The 20,273-nt window shown below is 39.8% G+C and overlaps 2 protein-coding genes across 2 annotated transcripts; one reads left to right on the forward strand and one right to left on the reverse strand.

Annotated features, from left to right (window-relative positions):
- The first annotated feature begins 315 nt into the window (after positions 1–315).
- On the forward strand, positions 316–1,946 carry ccdc96 (coiled-coil domain containing 96). The gene has a single exon (XM_036551807.1). It carries the CDS (start codon positions 316–318, stop codon positions 1,903–1,905), a length of 1,590 nt encoding a protein of 529 aa, XP_036407700.1. The 3' UTR covers positions 1,906–1,946.
- A 14,200-nt stretch (positions 1,947–16,146) lies between these two features.
- On the reverse strand, positions 16,147–18,314 carry ccl36.1 (chemokine (C-C motif) ligand 36, duplicate 1). Its single transcript, XM_036551808.1, has 6 exons — positions 18,306–18,314; positions 18,132–18,148; positions 17,756–17,782; positions 17,407–17,414; positions 16,854–16,965; positions 16,147–16,326 (listed from the first exon to the last, which is right to left on the reverse strand). The coding sequence occupies exons 1-6, from the start codon at positions 18,312–18,314 to the stop codon at positions 16,230–16,232; spliced, it is 270 nt and encodes an 89-aa protein (XP_036407701.1). The 3' UTR covers positions 16,147–16,229.
- Positions 18,315–20,273: the final 1,959 nt, after the last annotated feature.

A 20,273-nucleotide genomic window follows, 5' to 3' on the forward strand; every position in this document is an offset into this window, starting at 1 on the left:
ATTCGTTGAGCTGAGCACCGACCGATGCAGAACGTTAACGTGAGTTAACAAATTTCAACTGCAAAGGATAACGTTTAATGAATTTAATTTCAACTAATCAGAAATCCACGTTTAAAACAGAATCCGCAAAAAGTTTATTTTCTGTTTTCAAAACATCTCGCGGGGTCGTAATTTATTTCCCTGCACATTTAAGAATTAGTGAAGTTAGACTAACTGGCTAGTTAATTACCGGGGTAACTAAACCTCGCTTGCGTCAGCTAACTTGCATTATCTTACGTTGTGTAAGTTAAGTATTAAACAGGCGTTTTCAGAGCTATGGAGGCCACAGAAACAGAGCCCACAAATCCAGAAACTGTTTCGGATGAGTCAAACCCCGTTGCCGAGGAGAACAGCATAGATGCGAGTAAAGATGAAAACTCCGAAGGGGCTCCAGCCGAACAGGCGTCTTCCGCGTCCGCTAATAACGATGGTAATAACGAAAGCGCCGGTGGCTCCGCGGATAACGTGGAGATCGCAGAGGGAGAGCAATTAGGAGAGTTGCTGTCGAGTGCAGCTGAGACAGGGGACCCAGTCGATTCTGTGCCAGTAGAAGGAAGTACTGACGACGCTACGGCGCCAGGTGAAGAAGTTGCAGGGGTAGAAACGGAAGAAACAACAGGAATCGACACAGAAGTTGAACTTAACGAGGGCACGACAGAGCTGCAGGAGGCTCCAACCAGCGAGACATTTGAAGGCGGGGAGGTACAGGAACTTGTACCAGCAGTGCCGGGGTCAGGGGAGCAGAGCCCCAGACTGACCGAAGAGCAAAAAGAGGCGGAGGAAGGGCTATCAGTAGAGAGTCCAGAAGGGGAGAGCAGTCTGGGAGATGAAGAGGAAGAGGCTGAAGAGCAAGACCTGACCCTTGATTACGAGAAGTATAAAGCGGAGTTTCAGGAGCTGCAGAGCGAGAGGGACCGGCTGATCCTGTTCAACAGCCAGCTGCAGATGAAGCTGGTGGAGTACTTCCGCAAGAAGACCGGGGAGGACGCACGTCCTGAGAAAGACCTGCTGGTGTCGGACCAGGAGCAGCGCTACCTCAAGTACATGGCCAACATGGAGGACATGAGGAGGGAGCACGCGCGGAAAGCGGAGGTCCAGCAGGCGCAGATCGAGGAGCTGCGCTACCAGATGCAGGAGAAGCTGGACCAGGTGGACAGCGAGTGGACGGCCTTCATGGGCCTGAAGAGGGACGTGCTGGTGAAGGCTCTCAGCCAGCGGCGGGGGAAGATGGCCGCGGTGATGGAGGTGGACCAGCTCCAGGCCAGCGAGCAGCGCAAGCAGAACGAGCTGGTCCAGGTGCGGCTGGAGAACATCAAGCTCCGGAACAAGACGCGGAGGCTGGAGGCGCTGCTGACGGCCAGCGAGGAGCTGGCCGGCGGGCTGCACCCCATCGACTTCGAGCAGCTGAAGATCGAGAATCAGACCTACGAGGAGAAGATCGAGGAGCGCAACGAGGACCTGCTCAAGCTTCGCCGCAAGGTGGGCCAGAGCGTGCAGGTGCTGACGCACATCACCGAGAAGCTCCAGCTGCTGCAGGAGGAGAACCAGGCCCGCAGGGACCAGCTGGCCGAGGTGGACGCGGTGGTGGCCAGCCGACGGGACGCCCTGAACAAGACCAAACAGGCGCGGGACGGGCTGCGCGCCGAAAACCTGCAGCTCCGCCAGCGGTGCGGGCTGCTGGGGAACGAGACTCTGCTGAGGGACTTCGAGGACAAGGTGGGCGCCTCGGAGTCTCTGGAGCAGAGGCTGGAGATGCTGAAATCCCGGCACGCCGAGCTGACGCTCAAGTGCTCCAGCATCAAGAAGAGGCTGGATGAAAGCAAGCAAACGTCAGCAGGCCTGAGCGTACACACGCCCACACTGTAATGCTGGGAAGTGTAGATACGTAAACCAAAAGGCTACAAAAAAATGGCGCAAATCTTATTGTTAATTGTGATGAAGTGTAAAATATGTGTCAACTTGTTTTCATTAAATAAAAATGCTCTTTGTTTTTTTTTCTGGATTTGGGCATCATATCAGAAATTCTGTGCATAAATCATGACCCACTGTGTCTGACTGACAGGTAGCACACAGATCTCTAATGAACATATTCATTAAGGTGTATGTAGCTCTGCATTGCCTAATCTGGATATCATATAACAGGGTAACATTTTCATTGGGTTTTCTGGTGGGATTCAAACCATCCTACAAGTGCATACCACCAGTTATGATTAAGTGTGGTTTGAAAGATAATAGCAAATAATAATAATTAAAGTAAAATGAAGACCTTGAATCAAATTCTGTTCAATCAAGACATGGTTCACTGTCCCTGAAACAAGACATACAGCACATGGGGTAATAGGATGTTTCCCCAATCAATACACTTATTAATTCAATGCAGTAAACACAAGCTCCCATTTATACGGAGAGCTAAGCAAAACACTTAATGTATGTTTCAGATGATGGTGTAAGTTGAAACATTAAATAGATTTTCCAACCATACATTAGCTCGAAACTTGGAAAGAATCCTCAGAATATGAAAACTGTACTTAAAAAGGATATGTAACACAGTCAACTACTTCTTGAGATGCTACTTATGAACTCATTTCCACAACACATCACAGAACACAGTAGCATTTGTATACTTCTGGAAGTGACACTTGGTAAGTCAGTTTGTTTTAGATACTTTTAATTCATTTAAGGTCAGAGTGATGTATGGATTTTAGTTATTGCTTATTGCAAACCTTCGTCTCTAACAGCAGATGGCAGTATTGTACCATCGCCGCTGTTTTTGAACAAAAAATGAGAACCTTTAAACTTGAGGTTTAAAATGAATTATATTTTAATAATACATTTTTAATAAACAAACATTTTAATACTAATAAATTTTTAATAACAATAAATTGCACCAGATTTATACAGCAACTCTCTATTTGCACCATGTGTAGGTAGCTGAACTGTACTGTGATGGTGGGAGCTAAGTCAATTTCACATATTATGAAGAGTCTCCATGTGTACTTCACTCTTAAACAGCCTGGCAAGCACAATATATTTCTGCAGAGCAACAAAAAGTAGTTTGCATGTAATATATTATGGTACTAACATGAGCTACATGGTGTATGATTTGAGGAACTGGTTGTAGTGTGCCATTTTGCAGGTTGTGAATAATTAAGAAAACCTGCTTTATAGAATAAACCAAAACTCTCTCATGTCATAGTTATGCTAATCATATTGAATATGAAATTCAATGTCCTCTAGTCCTCCTTCATTGAGTTCCAAAGTGACATTTTGGCACACATGTGGCTAGCTAAGTACGTTTTTTTTTTTTTTTTTTTCTCAGAATCTGAAAAGAGAAAAGTACAATCTGTGACATCAGAAAATATCACCCATCATGAGTCAAATCTGGCTTTGCTGTGTCTGATGGTGTATGTCCACTCAAACCGCTACGTAATCTGCCAGACCACTGCAAGTATGGAGATGGCATGAAACGATAAGAGAACAGCCACAGAGGTAGCATCAGGCAGACAGAAAAAATGAGACACATACATTATTGGCATTTAGCAGATGCTCTTACCCAGAGCAACTTACATCAGTTACAATGTTATCCATTTATATAGCTGGGTATTTCATTTACATTTATTCATTTGGCAGATGCTTTTATCCAAAGCAACTCACATAGGTTACAGTTCTTTACAATGTTATCCATTTATACAGCTTGCATACCTACATACATACCTTGCCCAAGGGTATAACAGTAGTGCCCCAGCGGGGAATCAAACCAGCAACCTTTTGGTCATGAGCCCTGCTCCTTAACCACTATGGTGCACTGCTGCCATAGAAACTAGTTACAGAGACATAGCCATAGAAATCCAGGAAGAGAGGGTCACTGAACTTGGAGGGAGGCAGAACCAGGAAGGTACTGTTTGCAAAATAACTGTGGGGCATTTGTCCTGTTTTTTTTCACTCAGTTTTCTGTGTGATATGTTTGGGAAAGTCTGAGAAACACTGCCCTAGTGATGATGAAAGTGGCACATCACCAGAGGTGGTCAGTCATTAATGCATCCAGGAGGTCAAAGCATTAGTCAAGCAATCATATGAAGAGCTTGAACATTAACCATATCATATCTGCACAAAGAAGAAATGAAACTTTGATATACGTAGCTCTATGGCCTGGTGGGATATCCGCTTCGCTCAAGATCTGCTGAGAGTCCATGCAGGGAAGAGGGTGTCCCAGCGCCTGCTTGTACAAGACTTCAGTTCAGTCAGTACTGCGCAAATCAGGTACTGCTGCGGCTCTCACCTCCAGGGCAGGCAAACTTATGTTACTGCTAATTTTTATTTTAGTAAAGGAACATTTCACCAAATGAACCCATCACCAAACACACATATCACTACATAAACACATTGCCAAATTATCATCATGTATCATTATTAATAATAGTAATAAAAAATAGTATAACCATTACTTAATCAGAGATTAATTGATTGTATTTTAGCTTAAACTGTTTTGTTCAACACAATAATGTATGACATTTTAATACGTACATTTGTAATTTCCTTCCGCAGGATTGAGTTTTTTATGTTCAGCAAGAAATATTATTTTTTATCATATAAAGCAGCATACATTTGTTTGAAACATTAATGAGATTTTGTGAGTATTGTATGAGCTTTATGGGTGTGGTAAACCACATCATTGTGTAATAAAACAAGGATGGGTTTAATTAGCTGTAAGTTAGCATTTAAAAATGTAATGAAAACAAAATTTTCATAATAGTAATATCCCCAATTAGTCAATGAAATATCAAATACCATGTATCAGCTATGTTGTCATACGGCTTTGATTGATTTTAAAAGAAAATTGTTTCCTCCAAAGACTACAGGAGCACTTGAAGGTCTATTGTTGGTTTGTATATATCTAACAGAAATCAGTTTACTTCAATATGTCCATTTCCTCTTCTGAACCAACAGCTGCCTAATGTAACTGCTACAGCACTCTGCCCTGCAAGCAAGCATTCTGTATCATTCTTATTTCATTCTATATGATTCTATATCATACACTCACTGATAATGAGTCCAGCATGACTGAACTCAGTATGTGAGTGAAGTGATAAAGAGCAACATTTGTAACAAAATGGTTACTGGTTTTATTCCCTTTCTTAGGCAAGGTATCTAACCCACAATTGCTTCAGTAAGCTACCATCTATATAAATGGATAAAATTGTAACCTATGTACATTGCTCTGGATAAGAGCATCTGCTAAATGACAACAGTGTAATGTAAACTTGGTACTGACTGCTAACTGAATGCCCCTAGTGTCTCCTTATGATACCTTTTCTCCTCCATGCAACCTTTTTGTCAGTTGTGGTAGCTAGCAAGATGGTCTTATATGAAATGCTATACAAAATTGTGATTTAAAAAAAAATCACAAGTATGACAGTGTGATTAAGCAAAAAGTCTAGTGCAATTTGTACTTTGTAACCCAATTATGATATTACCCTTACACTGGAAATGGTGTGCTTGTGACTTTATGTCTCAGTTTTATGTCTTACTTTGAACAAAGAATGCTGAAAATTTGATAGATTCTGACATTACAATTTGGTCACAAAAACACAAATCATATTAAACAGAAAGGTGGTTTTCATGGTTTCTTTTTTGTATTCTTTTATTTTCACTGTAATTACTTGCATTACATTTCGATGTATTTATATGGCTGTTACAATTAATCTCTTAATTCCACAGGCCTCCTGTAAACATGTATCCTGGTGGCCAAAAACACTGGTCTGCACGGTCTTGATATCAGTGTCAGTGTTAGTGCAGGGCACTACAAAGAGAGACTTAAAAAAAACCAAAACAAAAAAAAAAAGGCAACTTTCAACACTTAAAACGAACTGAGAAGATAAGAGTGTACTGCCTAAAGGGACACCTACCATAGGGTGGTTTAAAAAAAAAAAGACCAATATCTGACCTTTCTTTAGCATGTAACTTACATCAGACTGAAACCTGAAATTTACACTTCAGCTCCCCAGAAATGAGAGAAGTTTTGTTAAATGTACAATGCTAAGCCCACATCACGTAGTCCTGTAGGTGATTGCTATGCCAGGCCAGGGTGTATCTTCTTTAGACAATGACTTAAGGTACTAGAGGAACAGATTTGTAAAGATTGCCCAGTGTGAGGTGGTAACCATCCCCAGTTTCTGCTCCTGAAACTAAGACAACAATTTGGAGCTGTTTTCACTATTTATGGAAGGGGGGTGTCTCATAAACCCCAAAATGAATGGAACCACTGTATAATGGGTCATATAAGTGTGCAATATACAATATTTGCAGTATCTCATTTTCTGTTCTGAAAGTGTTTGATTTCAACTTCCTTAATATCTGTGGTTATTTTCTATGATTGTCTGTATATCCTTGAGAATGGAAGGTGCAGGGCTCACACAGGTAACTTGATCAGCCTCTTTCCCAGTGGCACTACAGGAAGGAGAAAAAGACAGATGAGAGAAATCCAGCAATGAGATGTGTCCCCTCTACTGACCTGACAAATCAGAATCTTTGCAAACAGAACCATGAACAAGATGTTCCCATGACGTATGAACATGTGTCCATGTTGTACTGCATGAACAGCTCCTGTATGAGCAGAGAGCTGTCATAGGCTGGCTGACGTCAGACACACTGTGACCTCATAGGGTCATGATTCACCAATCACCACATACAGTACACATATGATATTCATTACATTACAGGCATTTAGCAGATGCTCTTATCCAGGGCGACTTACATGTTACACTTTTTTTACACGTTACCCATTTATACAGCTGGATATTTACTGAGGCAATTCTTGGTTAAGTGCCTTGCCCAAGGGCACCAACGGCAGTGCCCCAGCGGGAAATTGATCTGGCAACCTTTCCATCACGAGTCCTGCTCCTTACCACTATGCCTTTATTCCATAGTTTGAAGCTGTTATATGGTAGTATACTTGCTACACTGCTGCCCAACCATGTTCACCCAACTTTTAACTGTTTATTTCTAATTACATGGACCTGAGGTTCAAGAAGACCAATTCAAATTTGCTGTGCCTACACTGTACCTGCTATATTATCCAGACTGTCAGACAGCTGTGACATAGAACAACATGAGCCTTAAAAGATATTAAATAGATCTCTAAGCCCTGTGTAGAACAGATTTTTGTGAATATGTCCACAGACTGTTAGCTTTTTAATGGTGAATAGCTTCATTGGCCCACACCTACTTGTTCCTGTATTAGAAATCTCTTAAAGGGCAAAAATAGTGTGCTCTACCAAAGGCACGATAAGTATGTCAGGAGTCAATAAGTCAAGAATAAACCCAAGAAGTCAAAAGGAAACCTAGGTATCCTAGAACATGGGCTATCATTATAAACAAAATATATGAAAATACAGTTAAATGTGATATTACACTGTTTGCTAAAAAAGCCAATGATGATGACAATGATATTAATGATATTATTATTAATATTATTATTATCATTATTATTATTAAACACAGTACTGAGATAGTGAGCAATTTGTTGATGATTTCAGGAGAGGGAAGGAGCCAGGTGGAAAGTGGAGCTCACATGATCTCTATGTCCCTGCAGTGTGAGCTGAGGAGAAATACTTCCACGCTTTGGACTTCCCAAGATATGGGAGAGGGCACCCCCTCCATGCACCTACAGCGCAGACGCCAATCCATCCCTGCAGAGGACAGCACACAATGAGACAGGTGAGACAGGTGAGACAGCGTCATGACTAGGCGCTACCATTCCAAGGTGCCATCTGACCATCTCACAGTATGTTGTGGTGCTATTTTCTTTTACATATACTCTGCTTTTATAGACATCTGCCAGGGAGAGTGTGCGTTCCCTGTTTGCAATGCTATGCACCGTTCCAGATTTAGCCAAAGAACAGTTTGCCCTAATGGTCCTACAATCAGTAAAAATAACAGGCAACAAAACTTTACATAATTTGAGAGAAAAGTAATAAAGCGTACAGTGTAATAACATGACCTTGTCCGTTGTTTAAGAGCAAAATTTTACCACTTTCAGGGTATGCAAATGCAAACGGTTCACGATTTGAATGTCTACTCCTATTTACAGCAGTAGTTTACAGTGTTGATAACACAAGTGCCAGTGAGTTGTGTCTGCTTATCTTCAAAGAGTCAATAGAATATGATGTTAGAAGTGGGAAAAATAGTATTAGTATAATAAAAAAAAATATTCTGGTGAAGAATAAAAAATGGGACTGTAATCGTATGATTCTAGGCTTCACTAAAATAAGACATTGCATTGTGTTTCACCGTGTTTCTACTCTTTGACATGATTTAACTTGTTTTAAAGTATTCACTTCTACATTAATAGTAACTTCTATTTCCTGTTGCTCAGTGTTGCAGATAGGTTGAGTTTCAGGTGGCTAATATTAGAAGGTTGAGATTGTGCAGGGAGATGAAAGCAAGCAGGAAACTCACCAGAATACCTACAACAGAGAGAATAAAGAATTCAACATTTTTTAAGAACAAGTGCGGAATGTTTTCATTCATACTGTCAGAAATGTTTACTTATAAATTCACAGTATTAAATACAGCATTTAGAATGAGAGAAATTCCCAATTTGTTTTTATTGTGGTATTGGTCAATACTGAATCACTTGGTTGTAGTGTTTCTCGCAGCGTTTCCATTGATCTCAGTTCAATGGAACTCAGTTAGTTACAACAGAGTTAGTTACTCAGTTTATACTCAATGGTTTATTGATGCAGAGATGAAAGTTATAGCCATATCTGCAGTCACAATGCTATAAAAATTGACCCATGAACTGAGAGATAAATAAAATAAATAAAACAAATAAATATTGTATGAAATCTGCAAACTGCAATTCTGTGAACAAGTGAATGGGGAAAATACTTGCATTGGGATGGCCTCAATATTTCTGTCAGGAAAGAGAAATGAAATGAATATCAGTTTATATCTTGTACATGCACATGGGGCACCAAATCATTTTCATCCAACATTCATATTATATTGCGTAACAAGTTAAAAGTCTGCTTTTTCACTTTAAGATAATTTCTCATAAAATAGGATAGGATATGGAAATAAGGATATGGAAATAACAATTTCACACAATGTATCATACTTTATATCACATTGCAGCAGGCACTGCAAAATAGTATAATTTGAGTATTTTATTATACAGTCAACTCAGTCCTAGTCCTTTCCATGTCCCCATTCACGCCGAACACATTCCACCAGGACACTTACCTCATGATGGATTTCAGAGAGTCATCATCCAAGGGAAGGGCAGCACTGCAGACCTCCTGAGTCGTTGTTTTCCAGCTTCAGGAGCAAAGAAAATACAGCAGCAATTAGGTGAGGAACAGGAAGTATGGGGCCTGATACACAACACTGTCTAATCCTGTCAGCTCCTGTCCTGGAAGGACAGTCAGTGTCAGCAGTTTTTCAATCTCTCTTTTAACAACTATCAGAACAGATTTATACTCTCAGAAGTGTGGTAGTGTCGTGTCGAGATACCACGGCCCTCCAGGACCAGTATTGATAAGTTAACAAAATTTTGTTTAATATAATGTGCAGGAAAATTTGAATAATAAACATGATGTTTTACGACAGAAAATAAATAACTTATGGTAGACTGGTAGTAGTAAAAACAGTGAGATGTGAGTGCAGGGCTTAGAGTCGTTTAAGACCAGGAGCAGACCTAATGGAACATTTTATAGTTGCAGCAAATTATCCTGTAAGTGAGTCACTCTTGACAGGCAGAGTTAAACAAATGTCATCTATATTAAGAAGAACCATGACATCTCATGAAGAAGGTTGACATCTTGATCTGGAATAAGTGCCGTCAGAAGGGAGGTGTGCATTAGGTGTGCTAATGAGAGTGAAGAAAAATGTAAGCATTGTGAGGAAGATGTCTGTAAAGCAACCCTAGAAATAACAACTGTATCTCAATTTTCTTGAGTTTCTGTAGGTGAGCAGTCTGAAAAAAAGACCTCTAGTAGCAGTGACAGAGCCGCCTCAAATGAGATCATGCCTTTGAGAAGGACTAGTGGTTACCTTCTCCACTGCAACCATAATTTGAACTGTAGAAGGACAAGGTCCTACTGGAGAATGACTAGATCCCACTGGCGACCATCTCCACTGCTGCTATTGTCTTAATTGGAAAAGGACCAGGTGAAAGACTGTGTCACAGGCTGGTGGTCCCAACATGTGCTGGGACAAGACACTGTGCAACAAGATCAAGGTGGACGAAGGGCTCACATGATCGAGAAGGTTCTGCAGTTTAGATCAGGGCCTTTGATCTGCAGGCTCTGGACTAAGTGGTAATCAGGTAACACTCCCCCAATCTGATTGCAGGGACAGCGTTCTGCAAAGAAGGGGAGAGGTGCCATACCTGGGGCAGAATCATTGAAGTGACACAGAAACACATTTACCTTACAATAGTGACTATATGACATCACCTATGGAAATGCAATATTAATTAAAAAAGTATTTGCGTATAATTCCTCAGCAATCAGTGTTTCTCTTATGTAGATTGAATATTGTGGCAAGAACATGAATAATAAAATTGTTAAACTAGCTGATGGGATAAATCTCAATGGCAAAGCAAACAGTAAATTACTGAAATAAATGAACAAAATCAAGAATAAAATAGAAATTAGAGAACTAGAATATGTAAATTTAATACAGAATAGGGCTGATAACTGTCAAATTAAATTTAATATTGCCAGATGGGAAGTTCTACATGCGGGTGTATTTTTAATGAAATCTCTATAATCTAAATTAATATCAATATTTTAATCCTCCAAAAACTCGCAACTAAAGCACTGCATTTTGTCATGTGAAAGTTGAGATGACTTTTTAAACTTGAGAGAGTTCCAACAGCCAAAACATTGCTAGAGGAAACACTGAAGTACAAAATGAATGACCTTTAATCTGTCCCAGAGCTAACCAATTTTTTTTTTTCATCCTTCAAGGTCCTCTTACCTTTATAGTGAATTTTATTGTGTGCATTGTGGAGATTTATAGAAAATATCTAAACTGAAATCATAATGTTTTAAAATAGACTGCCACTGGGAGTATGGTGTACCTTTATTTTCCGGGGTCACTATTGGAGTGTTCGTCTGTGGTTCACCGGTGGACTGTTGGCTGGTTAGGGATTGGTGCGTGGATGATTGGCTGGTCATTGGTTGGCTTGTCGGTGATTGGTGTATTGATAACGTGCTCCTTGATGGTTGGCTGGTGGACGACTGGATCATCAGTGATTGGCTGCTGGGTGTTTGGTGAATGAAAGGCACCGTCTCAGGCTGGGAACTTCTGTCCGTGTTTGCTTGGATTTTCAGACAATACTGCCCAAACGAGATGGTCCTCACATCTGCAATGAAACATCCTTTACCTTCCATACCATAAAGTAAATTGATACGTATATTACAAAACATAAGCACATTCTTATATCAAAGTTATGTACTAATTATAATTCTGAGTGGGAATATTATACAGGTGGTTTTACAGAACAGCAGTCCCTCACTAACCACAGGAGTTACATCCCTGAAAATCTTCCTCAGCAGACAATACTGAGGGTTAATATAAAATAGAGAGAGAGGTTTAATCGCTGAGCGCGGGGGCTCCTGTCCACATCAGCCAGCTACTAAATCTAGGAAGCAGTGTAGCATAGTGGTAAGGTGCAGGTCTTGTAATTGAAAGGTTCCTAGGTCAATTCCCTGCTCGGGTACTGCTGTTGTACCCCTGGGCAAGGTAGTCAATTCAAAACTTGCCTCAGTAAATATCTGGCTGTATAAAAGGATAATGTGTGAAATTGTAACCTATGTAAGTTGTCCTGGATAAGAGTATCTGCTAAATGACAATAATGTAATGATAATAAAAAAAAAAACAACAGGAAAAAAATACTGTCAAATAACATACATTTAAACAAGAAAAGAAATGTTATTTGCTTTGCCTTGTTATTATGCCAAGACGAAACACTACTGATTGTAGCCTCTCTTTTCATATAGGTCTAATTCCTCTCTTCCTGTAAGGTGTCTGATTGATACTGCACTGACCCCATGAGTGAGGCCATTAAGCACTTTGTTTTCATGGACCAGCATGATTTTAAATTTTTAACCGCTGTCTTGCATCCTGCAAAAGCACTAAACTGCTGACACATAAAACTCAGCCACCATCGTAGGGTCTTATTTTAACCTCCCATTAAAGGTTTACAGAGACGTCATTATCTGTATCTGTATCTGTTCCACCAACAAAATTATCTGCCTCTATCCGTATTTGAATATTAGACTGGAAGAGGGTGTGGTTTGCACAGGAAGTCACGTTAAATCGGGCAGATACTGTAGCCTATTTTCTAATCTAATACTCATTGGCAATGCAATTTTTGTGCCTTCAAAGCATCAACTTGATTTAATATTGGCATATAATTAATTATGAAATATATTTCCAGATCCTCATACTGTACTTTTCATCTCTCTCTCTCTTTTATTTTTATTTTTAACTAAACTAAGTTTTATGAACTGTCTGAACCCCCCCCCCCCCCCTTTTAAACTGTGCGACATTGAACAATCAGAAACTGAACAAAATGTTTAATAAATCAAAAGAATCTGTTTTGCATTGGAAATAGAAACTATTTACAGTAAAGATATATAGAAATATATCCTTCAGTTGAAGGGAATAATCTTAAATTCCAATGACGCTGCATTCGCGTTTCTTGATGTGTTAACATTACTTCAGTTAGGGAAGCGTGAATTACTACTTTACAACAGTAATTACATAACAGTAATAATGAACTTTTTGCCTGTTTTATTTTGTTTTTTATTTTTTCCCCTACTGAACTAATGGAACTTTTTTCCCCCTACTGAACTAATGGATAGTGGATAGACAGCAAACCATCTGAGCCACAAATGAAACAAATGAAAACATTAGTTTATTGGAATAAAAAACTTACTTTGTCCCATGGAAGAAGACCACAGGGATGTCACAAAGAGAGCCTCTATCAGGAGGAAAGGTGCCATCTACGGCTGTCAATGCTGATATGGATCAGAGTCAGAAAACAATTTATACGATTCACACAAATGCCCCAGGAGGCTAGAGGCTTACTGAAAGTGGTTAAACACATACCTTATCAGATATGCAAAACAAGGGAAGTGTCTGATCTTATTCATGTCCAAAATTGGGGTTTATCACCCCCTAGTGAACTGCTAAGGTCACTGCAAGTGAGGAAGTTGTGAAGGCATGGCCACAACTAGAAACGCAGTGTCAAGGGAGTTGATTATGTTAATGTAGATCATGGACATGCAAAAGATGTGTGTAAGTGTGTGTATGAATATGAATGAGTGATGTAGAATTGTGTAAAATGTGATACCACAAAAAACAAAACACATTCTCCTGGAGCATAATGGAAGTAGAAATGTCTGTGTTTTTGTATACTTTTTAAAATTCCGGTCCTATTTCACATGCAATTATGATATTAGAGGTGTCTGTCCTCAAATGGACCAAATATATCTCAAGAACCCATAACCTCTGTTATATTAGATTTCCACAATTTAGAATTTTCTGAAATGCCCTCATAAACAATATCTTCCTTCAATGCTAAACCAATCAGCACTAATTTTGGTGTTCTGCATCTTTATACCAATGGCAACCAGTTATTAAACAGAATTTGAAAGCCAAAACAATATGGCTGCCATAAACCCATCAAAACAGAGCCTGGATATGCACAATGCAATATCAAGCTTACTCTTAATCTCATTGGCCAGTCATAGGCAAAAGTGATACCTGAGAGATTTTACTCAGAGCCTGTGGACAAACAATTGTTCCAACTGACCTCACGGGGGTGCTATATCACGTAAATTGTTATAACGTCAAAACTGATTTTTTTTCCCTAAACTTGGATAGATGGTAAAGAGCGACATCTTACATTATTCAAGCGACTTCTATCATGAGTACGCTACAACAGTGAATATAGACCCTAAAGTAATTTCTATTGCCGTAGCCATAAAATGGAAATGATGTTTAAGCAGATGCTCCAAATGTGTTAATACTTGGCAGGATTCTTAAAGGCCACACATCACATCAGCACAGAACAAATTATGCCACCGGACAAAAAGGCTACACTGTAATCAACAAATGTCCATAATGTCTAAGCTAAAATATTAATTGCTTTGAAACTTTGCTTAAGCGTGACATGCCATATTGACACTACAACTATGGTATAAGTTTGCCACACAGGGCCGCTTTACCAGTTCAACGGCTTAATTGTGAAATGTTGCTTGCCCATTGTAATGGCTGTTTGCAGCTTTGCTAGCGGCAAGAACTGCAACTAAACACTTCCTATAATTTGGTATAAGCCTTGCACATCTCTCTGGAGGAATCTTGGTCCACTCTTCTCTGCAACTCTGACAGATTGGTAGGTCTTCGAGAATGAACTACTCTTTTCAGGGCCTGCCACATCATCTCTGTGGTTTGGATCATTGTCCTGCTGCACCACCCTTTAGCTTCAGCTCACGCACAGATCATCACACATTCTCCTTAAGCATTGTCTGGAACATAGCAGAATTCCTGCTTCCTTAAATGATTCCAAGTCGTCCAGGTCCTGAGGCAGCAAAACACCCTCATACCATCACATTGCCACCACCATGTTTCACTGTAGGTATGGTGTTCTTACAGTCGTAATGCTGTATTCACATTAGGCCAGACATAGGAAGACTTGCAGCCTCCAGGAAGTTCCACTTTTGACTCATCTGTCCATAGAATATTATTCCAAATTCTTGGGGATCATCCAGGTGCTTTTTTGCAAATGAGAGACAAGCTTTGACGTTTTTCTTGGTGAGCAGCGGTTTCCGCCTTGGTAGTCTTCCATGAAGCCTTTCATGAACACTGACCTTAGCTGATGCTAGAGTGGCCTGCAGTTCTTTGGAAGTTTTTCTGGAATCTTTTGAGACTTCCTGGATGAGGTGTTGTTGTGCCCTTGGAAAAATTCTGGCAGGTTGGCCACTCCTGGGAATATTTACCACTCCCCCAAATCTTCTACATTTGGAGATAATGGCTCGCACTGTGGTTCGGTGGAGTCCAAGAATTTTAGAAATGGCTTTCTTTGGAGACTGTCCTTTGCAGACTGATATATCTCAACAACTTTTTTTTTCTCAGCTGTTCTGGAATTTCCTTTGAATGTAGCATTCTGTGCCTGTAGAAGCTTTGTGGTGACTAACTTCTTTCTGCTGGTAAGGTTCAATATATATGCCATTTAAACTCAATATCCAAACTCAACTCACGATCCATGACAATTCTTTTACTTCTCCTTACTCATGTGCCTCCTGTAAGGGTTTTGTTTTGCTTCACACACCCTGTGAAAGGGTACTTCTTATTTTCTGCCTGTTAAATGCCCAGCGACATACAACATTCAACATACAAAATTTATTCTGCAGGGACTTCGTAACTGCATTATTGTTAAAGGTTGGCTTTTGTGTGAGAATTTTTTTTTTTTTGTTTTCATGCACTGGGTCAGGACTCAATAGACATGGTTATGGTTGGTGCAGAGATCTGTAGAATTAAAATATATTTAGTCAGAGCAAATGGACAGCAGGTGGAGCTCTCATTTTATCCAAATTTCAAACAGGAATTTGAATGTTAGAGCATGTGGAAATATATTTCCTACAGACACTGATGTAAAAGGCATCACAAGGTTTTGATATTTGGTTTATTGCCTTAGATATGAGGCCAGACCAATGCCTGTATTTCATTTTGAAAAACCTTAAGATCTGGTCTTGAATTATGTGGGGTTAACATGTAAAAATTTGTATCCAAATCAGACTGACCAACAAGGCCAAGATTGATAATTGCATTTGGAAAAAGTAACTGTACGGTGCTGATTTTTTTCCTTTCATATTTCCAAATAATATGTCATTTTCATAATCACCCTACCACAGTCAGATCCTTAGATTAAAATTAAATTAATAAGACTTTTTACACTTGGAAGATATTTATTTAGTTCAATTCATACAGCACAATGTTGAAAGACCAGTCAAAGTTTAAAGAATAAAAACATCACGCTTCACCAATGTATTATATTGCTTCACAAACCCACAGATAAAAAGATGCCGACATTTGAAAGTGATAAAGTTTTGAAAGATAGAAGCTTGCAAGCTAGACTATGTTTCTCTGTATTTTTTTGCCCTGGGAGGTTGTGGTTAAATCAAAAGGCGACGATCCAGATCCTTCATGACCCCCTTCACCCAGTCAACGCTGGGATCCACACAGAGTCTTTTGGATCTTCTTGTGACAAAGCTGTAAAGAGACGGGAAGGAAAGAAATTGGAGCCAGTACCAGCCATTGACCACTAGATGGCAAACTACTGTCTGCAGATAAAGTTTTAAGGAAGTACAAGTAGTTTAACATGTATGTATGTAAGTACCTTTCTTCAGTATATTCATAATTATTTCTGTAATACATCCCTCACTAGTACTTTCCTTGCATTCCTTAGTAAAGTAAAAAAAAAAAATGGCAGGAAATTTGGGCATAGTAGAAAAATGGAAAAAAAAATTACCTTCAGAGATGAAATGCTATAGCAAATAGATTAAGTCCAGGTAGGTTCTACGTTTTTGATATTACATTAAATCTCCTGTGTAATTTTTTTTCCACACCAGAAACATTCATTTGAAACCTGCCATTGCTGGGTATCCTCAATGCAGTTGAGATTTACACACTTGATCTGGGTGAAGTAAATGTTTATTTACTACCGAATGTACAGGATGTTTTCTGCAGTACTTTGTCAGTTCTTTTTGATGTCAGTTTCAGAAACACTGAATACTTACATGACTCCTGGTTTGGAGCATTCGCTCCTGGTCTTTACGTACTTCTGGACAAACTGTTTTCCAATTCTTTGTGGAAAATATTCAAAACAGCATTGACTTGGCATGTTCGCATCTGTAGAGTGAACATTGGAGTTTTTGTTATACATGCGTGCTGCACATTGATACATTTCAGATTAGAGTAGAGTTGCGCATCTCCATTGCCTGCTTATGCTCACTATTGACACTCTCAGTACTGAGATAATCACCCATCTCTCTTCGTTTACCTTCACACTGATTAAGAGAAGAAACACGCAATTTCCAGAGGAGAGCACACTCTGTATTTCAATGTCATACTTGTCTTTCATTAATATTCCAAATGTAAGAGATAAACACATTTAAACTGCAAAATGATTTACAACCATAGCCGATACACCAAAAGACAAGGAAATTAATTAAGTATAATCCACTGTGAAATGAACATCCTGTTACAGGTCCATCATGATGACAGGCGGCAGTGACTTTCCACAGGGGAGCATAATAAACCTTCAAAATGATCGCTACTATGGTGACTCACCCTCAGATCTTTATGTACAATGGTAGTGTTTACAGTAGTGTGTGCATTTGGCTTCCCTTAGTTTTTAGGCTGTCTAGTCACACTCACTGGTCTGTGAGTGTTGTTAGCCTGGTCTGACGTTGTTGCCTATTCAATTTGAATGGATACACTTCTGTTCTTTTGCGCTGGAAGTCGCTCTTGATAAAAACGTCTGTTAAATGACTGTAACGTAAATGTGCAAACCTGGCACAGCTGTATTAGATCTTGACTTTGACTGGCAGCTAGGCAAAAATTTAAACATTAACCTTGCTCTTTGGATTTGTGAAAAGGAAAAAGAGAGTTAAATACACCTGTTGTAGTGGAGACTTACGCTGAGAGAGAACACAGGTATACAGCACTGATCCCAGCAGGAGACACAGGAGGATCTGATTGGACGGCATGGTGCTGCTGCTACAGGAGAGGATCCTGACCCAGATGATGGCTGATCTGAGGCCAGGGGGGGTGAGAGCCTTCCTTTAATAGCCAGGGTGGGGGCTTGTGGTTAGTGACATAGAATGACAAAATATTCCACTTCGTTAAAGGTAGTTTTTATAAATATATTCAAGAAAAGAAAAAAAACTGCAACATGAAGGACCTTCGCTATCTTTTTATCAAAAACATCACCACTGATGGCTGAGATGAAATGTGATCAGCCCACCACCACCAGCACTCAGTGGGTGGTTACATTTTTAGTGCTTTGTTTCAACACACTTCTTGTTGAAATCTGTATTGTAAATAAATGTGGCCAGAGACAAAAAATAAATACACCCATAAATGTTGTAAACCTGTCAATGATGAAATGACAGCTGTACACTGTACATCTTCTGTAATGGTAAGAGAAAGCAGTATTTTCTTATGCCAGTGACTGAAACAACCCTTACCACTGGCATGGGGTTTGTCTTTGCAAATGCTGCTTGGGACGTAGCTTTGAATCTATGATTGGATTCATGACGCAAGATCTGTAGTTTACCCCAAATCAGGCTAAGCAAATGAAGGCTGGAGTGAGAACATGAGATTTGAATGAACAAAGAGGTTCTATGAGTTGAATGGGAGTGAATACAATGCCAGAATGGTTAGGCTTTTGATAAGGCGGTCTTCATCCTTCAACTGGGAGTCACATCGCATCACAGAATACAGATTTATACGTCAAAAGCGTCCAGAAGGAAACATTGTACAATTTCAGGACATTATTCCGCAGGTATTATGTAGACATACACAGTACCTTATTAAGCATGAAACAGGACACTGTCACGGTCACATTCTTTAAAGCCATGTCACGCATAAACATCCACGGCCCCCTATCACCATTCACACCAGAGAAAACGTGTCAGAACAATGCCATGCTTTAAGACTGTTCATGCCAGTTGTAATATTCAGCTGAGAGCAAGCAATGTCAATGTTTCTGAAGCCTGGACTGAGCTTGAGAGGTGCAAGAACGCAAAAAAGGGGCAAAAAAACAAGACAAGAAGAATTATTTAAAGTCACCATTGAATGTTAACCATGCAATGCTTCGGTGATTCATATACACAAGATACATAACCAGAGCAGAGCATCAACATCTGGTCATTACAGACATATATCCCCATTTCACAGCCTGAGAAACAGAACATTCATCCAAGGATGAAATGACTGAGAGAAAGCTGGTTTGAGGCAAACTCTATCGGACAAATTTTGTGGCTTTTCATGATTCTAAATATGACCACTGAAGGCACAGCATTGACACCTCCCCCATAACCATCAAGCACCACCAAAAACAAAGGTCAGAATGTCCGCCTACTAATAATTCTGAATACTAATATTCATAGTAGTCATATTAGGTCTGGAAAATCCAAGTGACTGATTCACAGAAAAAGTAGAGATCGTGGTAGATCCACACCTCATTCTAAAAGATCAAAACCCCCCACACCCCAACCCACCCCCGTCGCCCCGCCTTTCTTTCAAGTTGTACAGTCTGTATGCCTCTAATGAAATGTACAGCCCTTGCTTTGTGGTAAAGACATTGGTATGCACCCAGCAGCCCAGGATTTGAAGAGCTAGAATGACACTAAATGGACAATAATTACACAGGGTGGATATGCTTTTACAAAAATAAAGAAATAAAACATAAAAAATAAAAAGGGTTCTGCAATGCAAGGAACCATTGCTCAATGGCAGAAGGCTGGAGGTCTGCGGCCCGCTATGACCCCTACTATCCTGTTGTAAGATACTTTCCATTCAACCTTTAAAAGAAAATAGAAATAGACACCAAGCCAAAGAATATTTGACAAACCCAGATTATATGCCCTAAAGTGTATACTGAAAAAAAAATGCAGCACTACAGCTCTGAGGTATGAATTCTCATCATCTGTTGGGAAACAGAGACCGAAAGCAATCAATTTCCCCACTCAGGAAGACCAGGTTTCTATGTACAGAGCTTTATTTAATAAAACAGTATGTACACTTCAAGTGAGTTACAATTCCAGTTCTTCCCAAATTCTCCAAAATGAACTGAAGTACATCCCTTGGAAATGTGGTATTCACATCCTAAAATGGAACACAGACAAACAAACAACAACAAAAAAAAAACACAAAAGGCAGTACAAACAAAATCAGATTTAAGAATTAGCAGAATTGCTCAGATCAGTTACAGTTTAAATTTTAATTTCATGGAAATTTGATTTTTCCTATTGGTTACAGTCATACACAGAGGAACACGTTTCTGATGCAAACACAGGAGTTGGTCATTTGTTTGAGAGAGAACGAGAGAATGCGATTCTTCCAGGGTACATCCTTGCATGTTCTGTGATGCAGGTGCTTGTGCGAGCTGTCACACTCTGCAGGTCCAGTGCTGGACAGTTAACCAACGACTA

Source organism: Megalops cyprinoides, chromosome 18 (genome assembly GCF_013368585.1).
Source record: "Megalops cyprinoides isolate fMegCyp1 chromosome 18, fMegCyp1.pri, whole genome shotgun sequence".
NCBI classification, from domain to species: Eukaryota; Metazoa; Chordata; class Actinopteri; order Elopiformes; family Megalopidae; genus Megalops; species Megalops cyprinoides.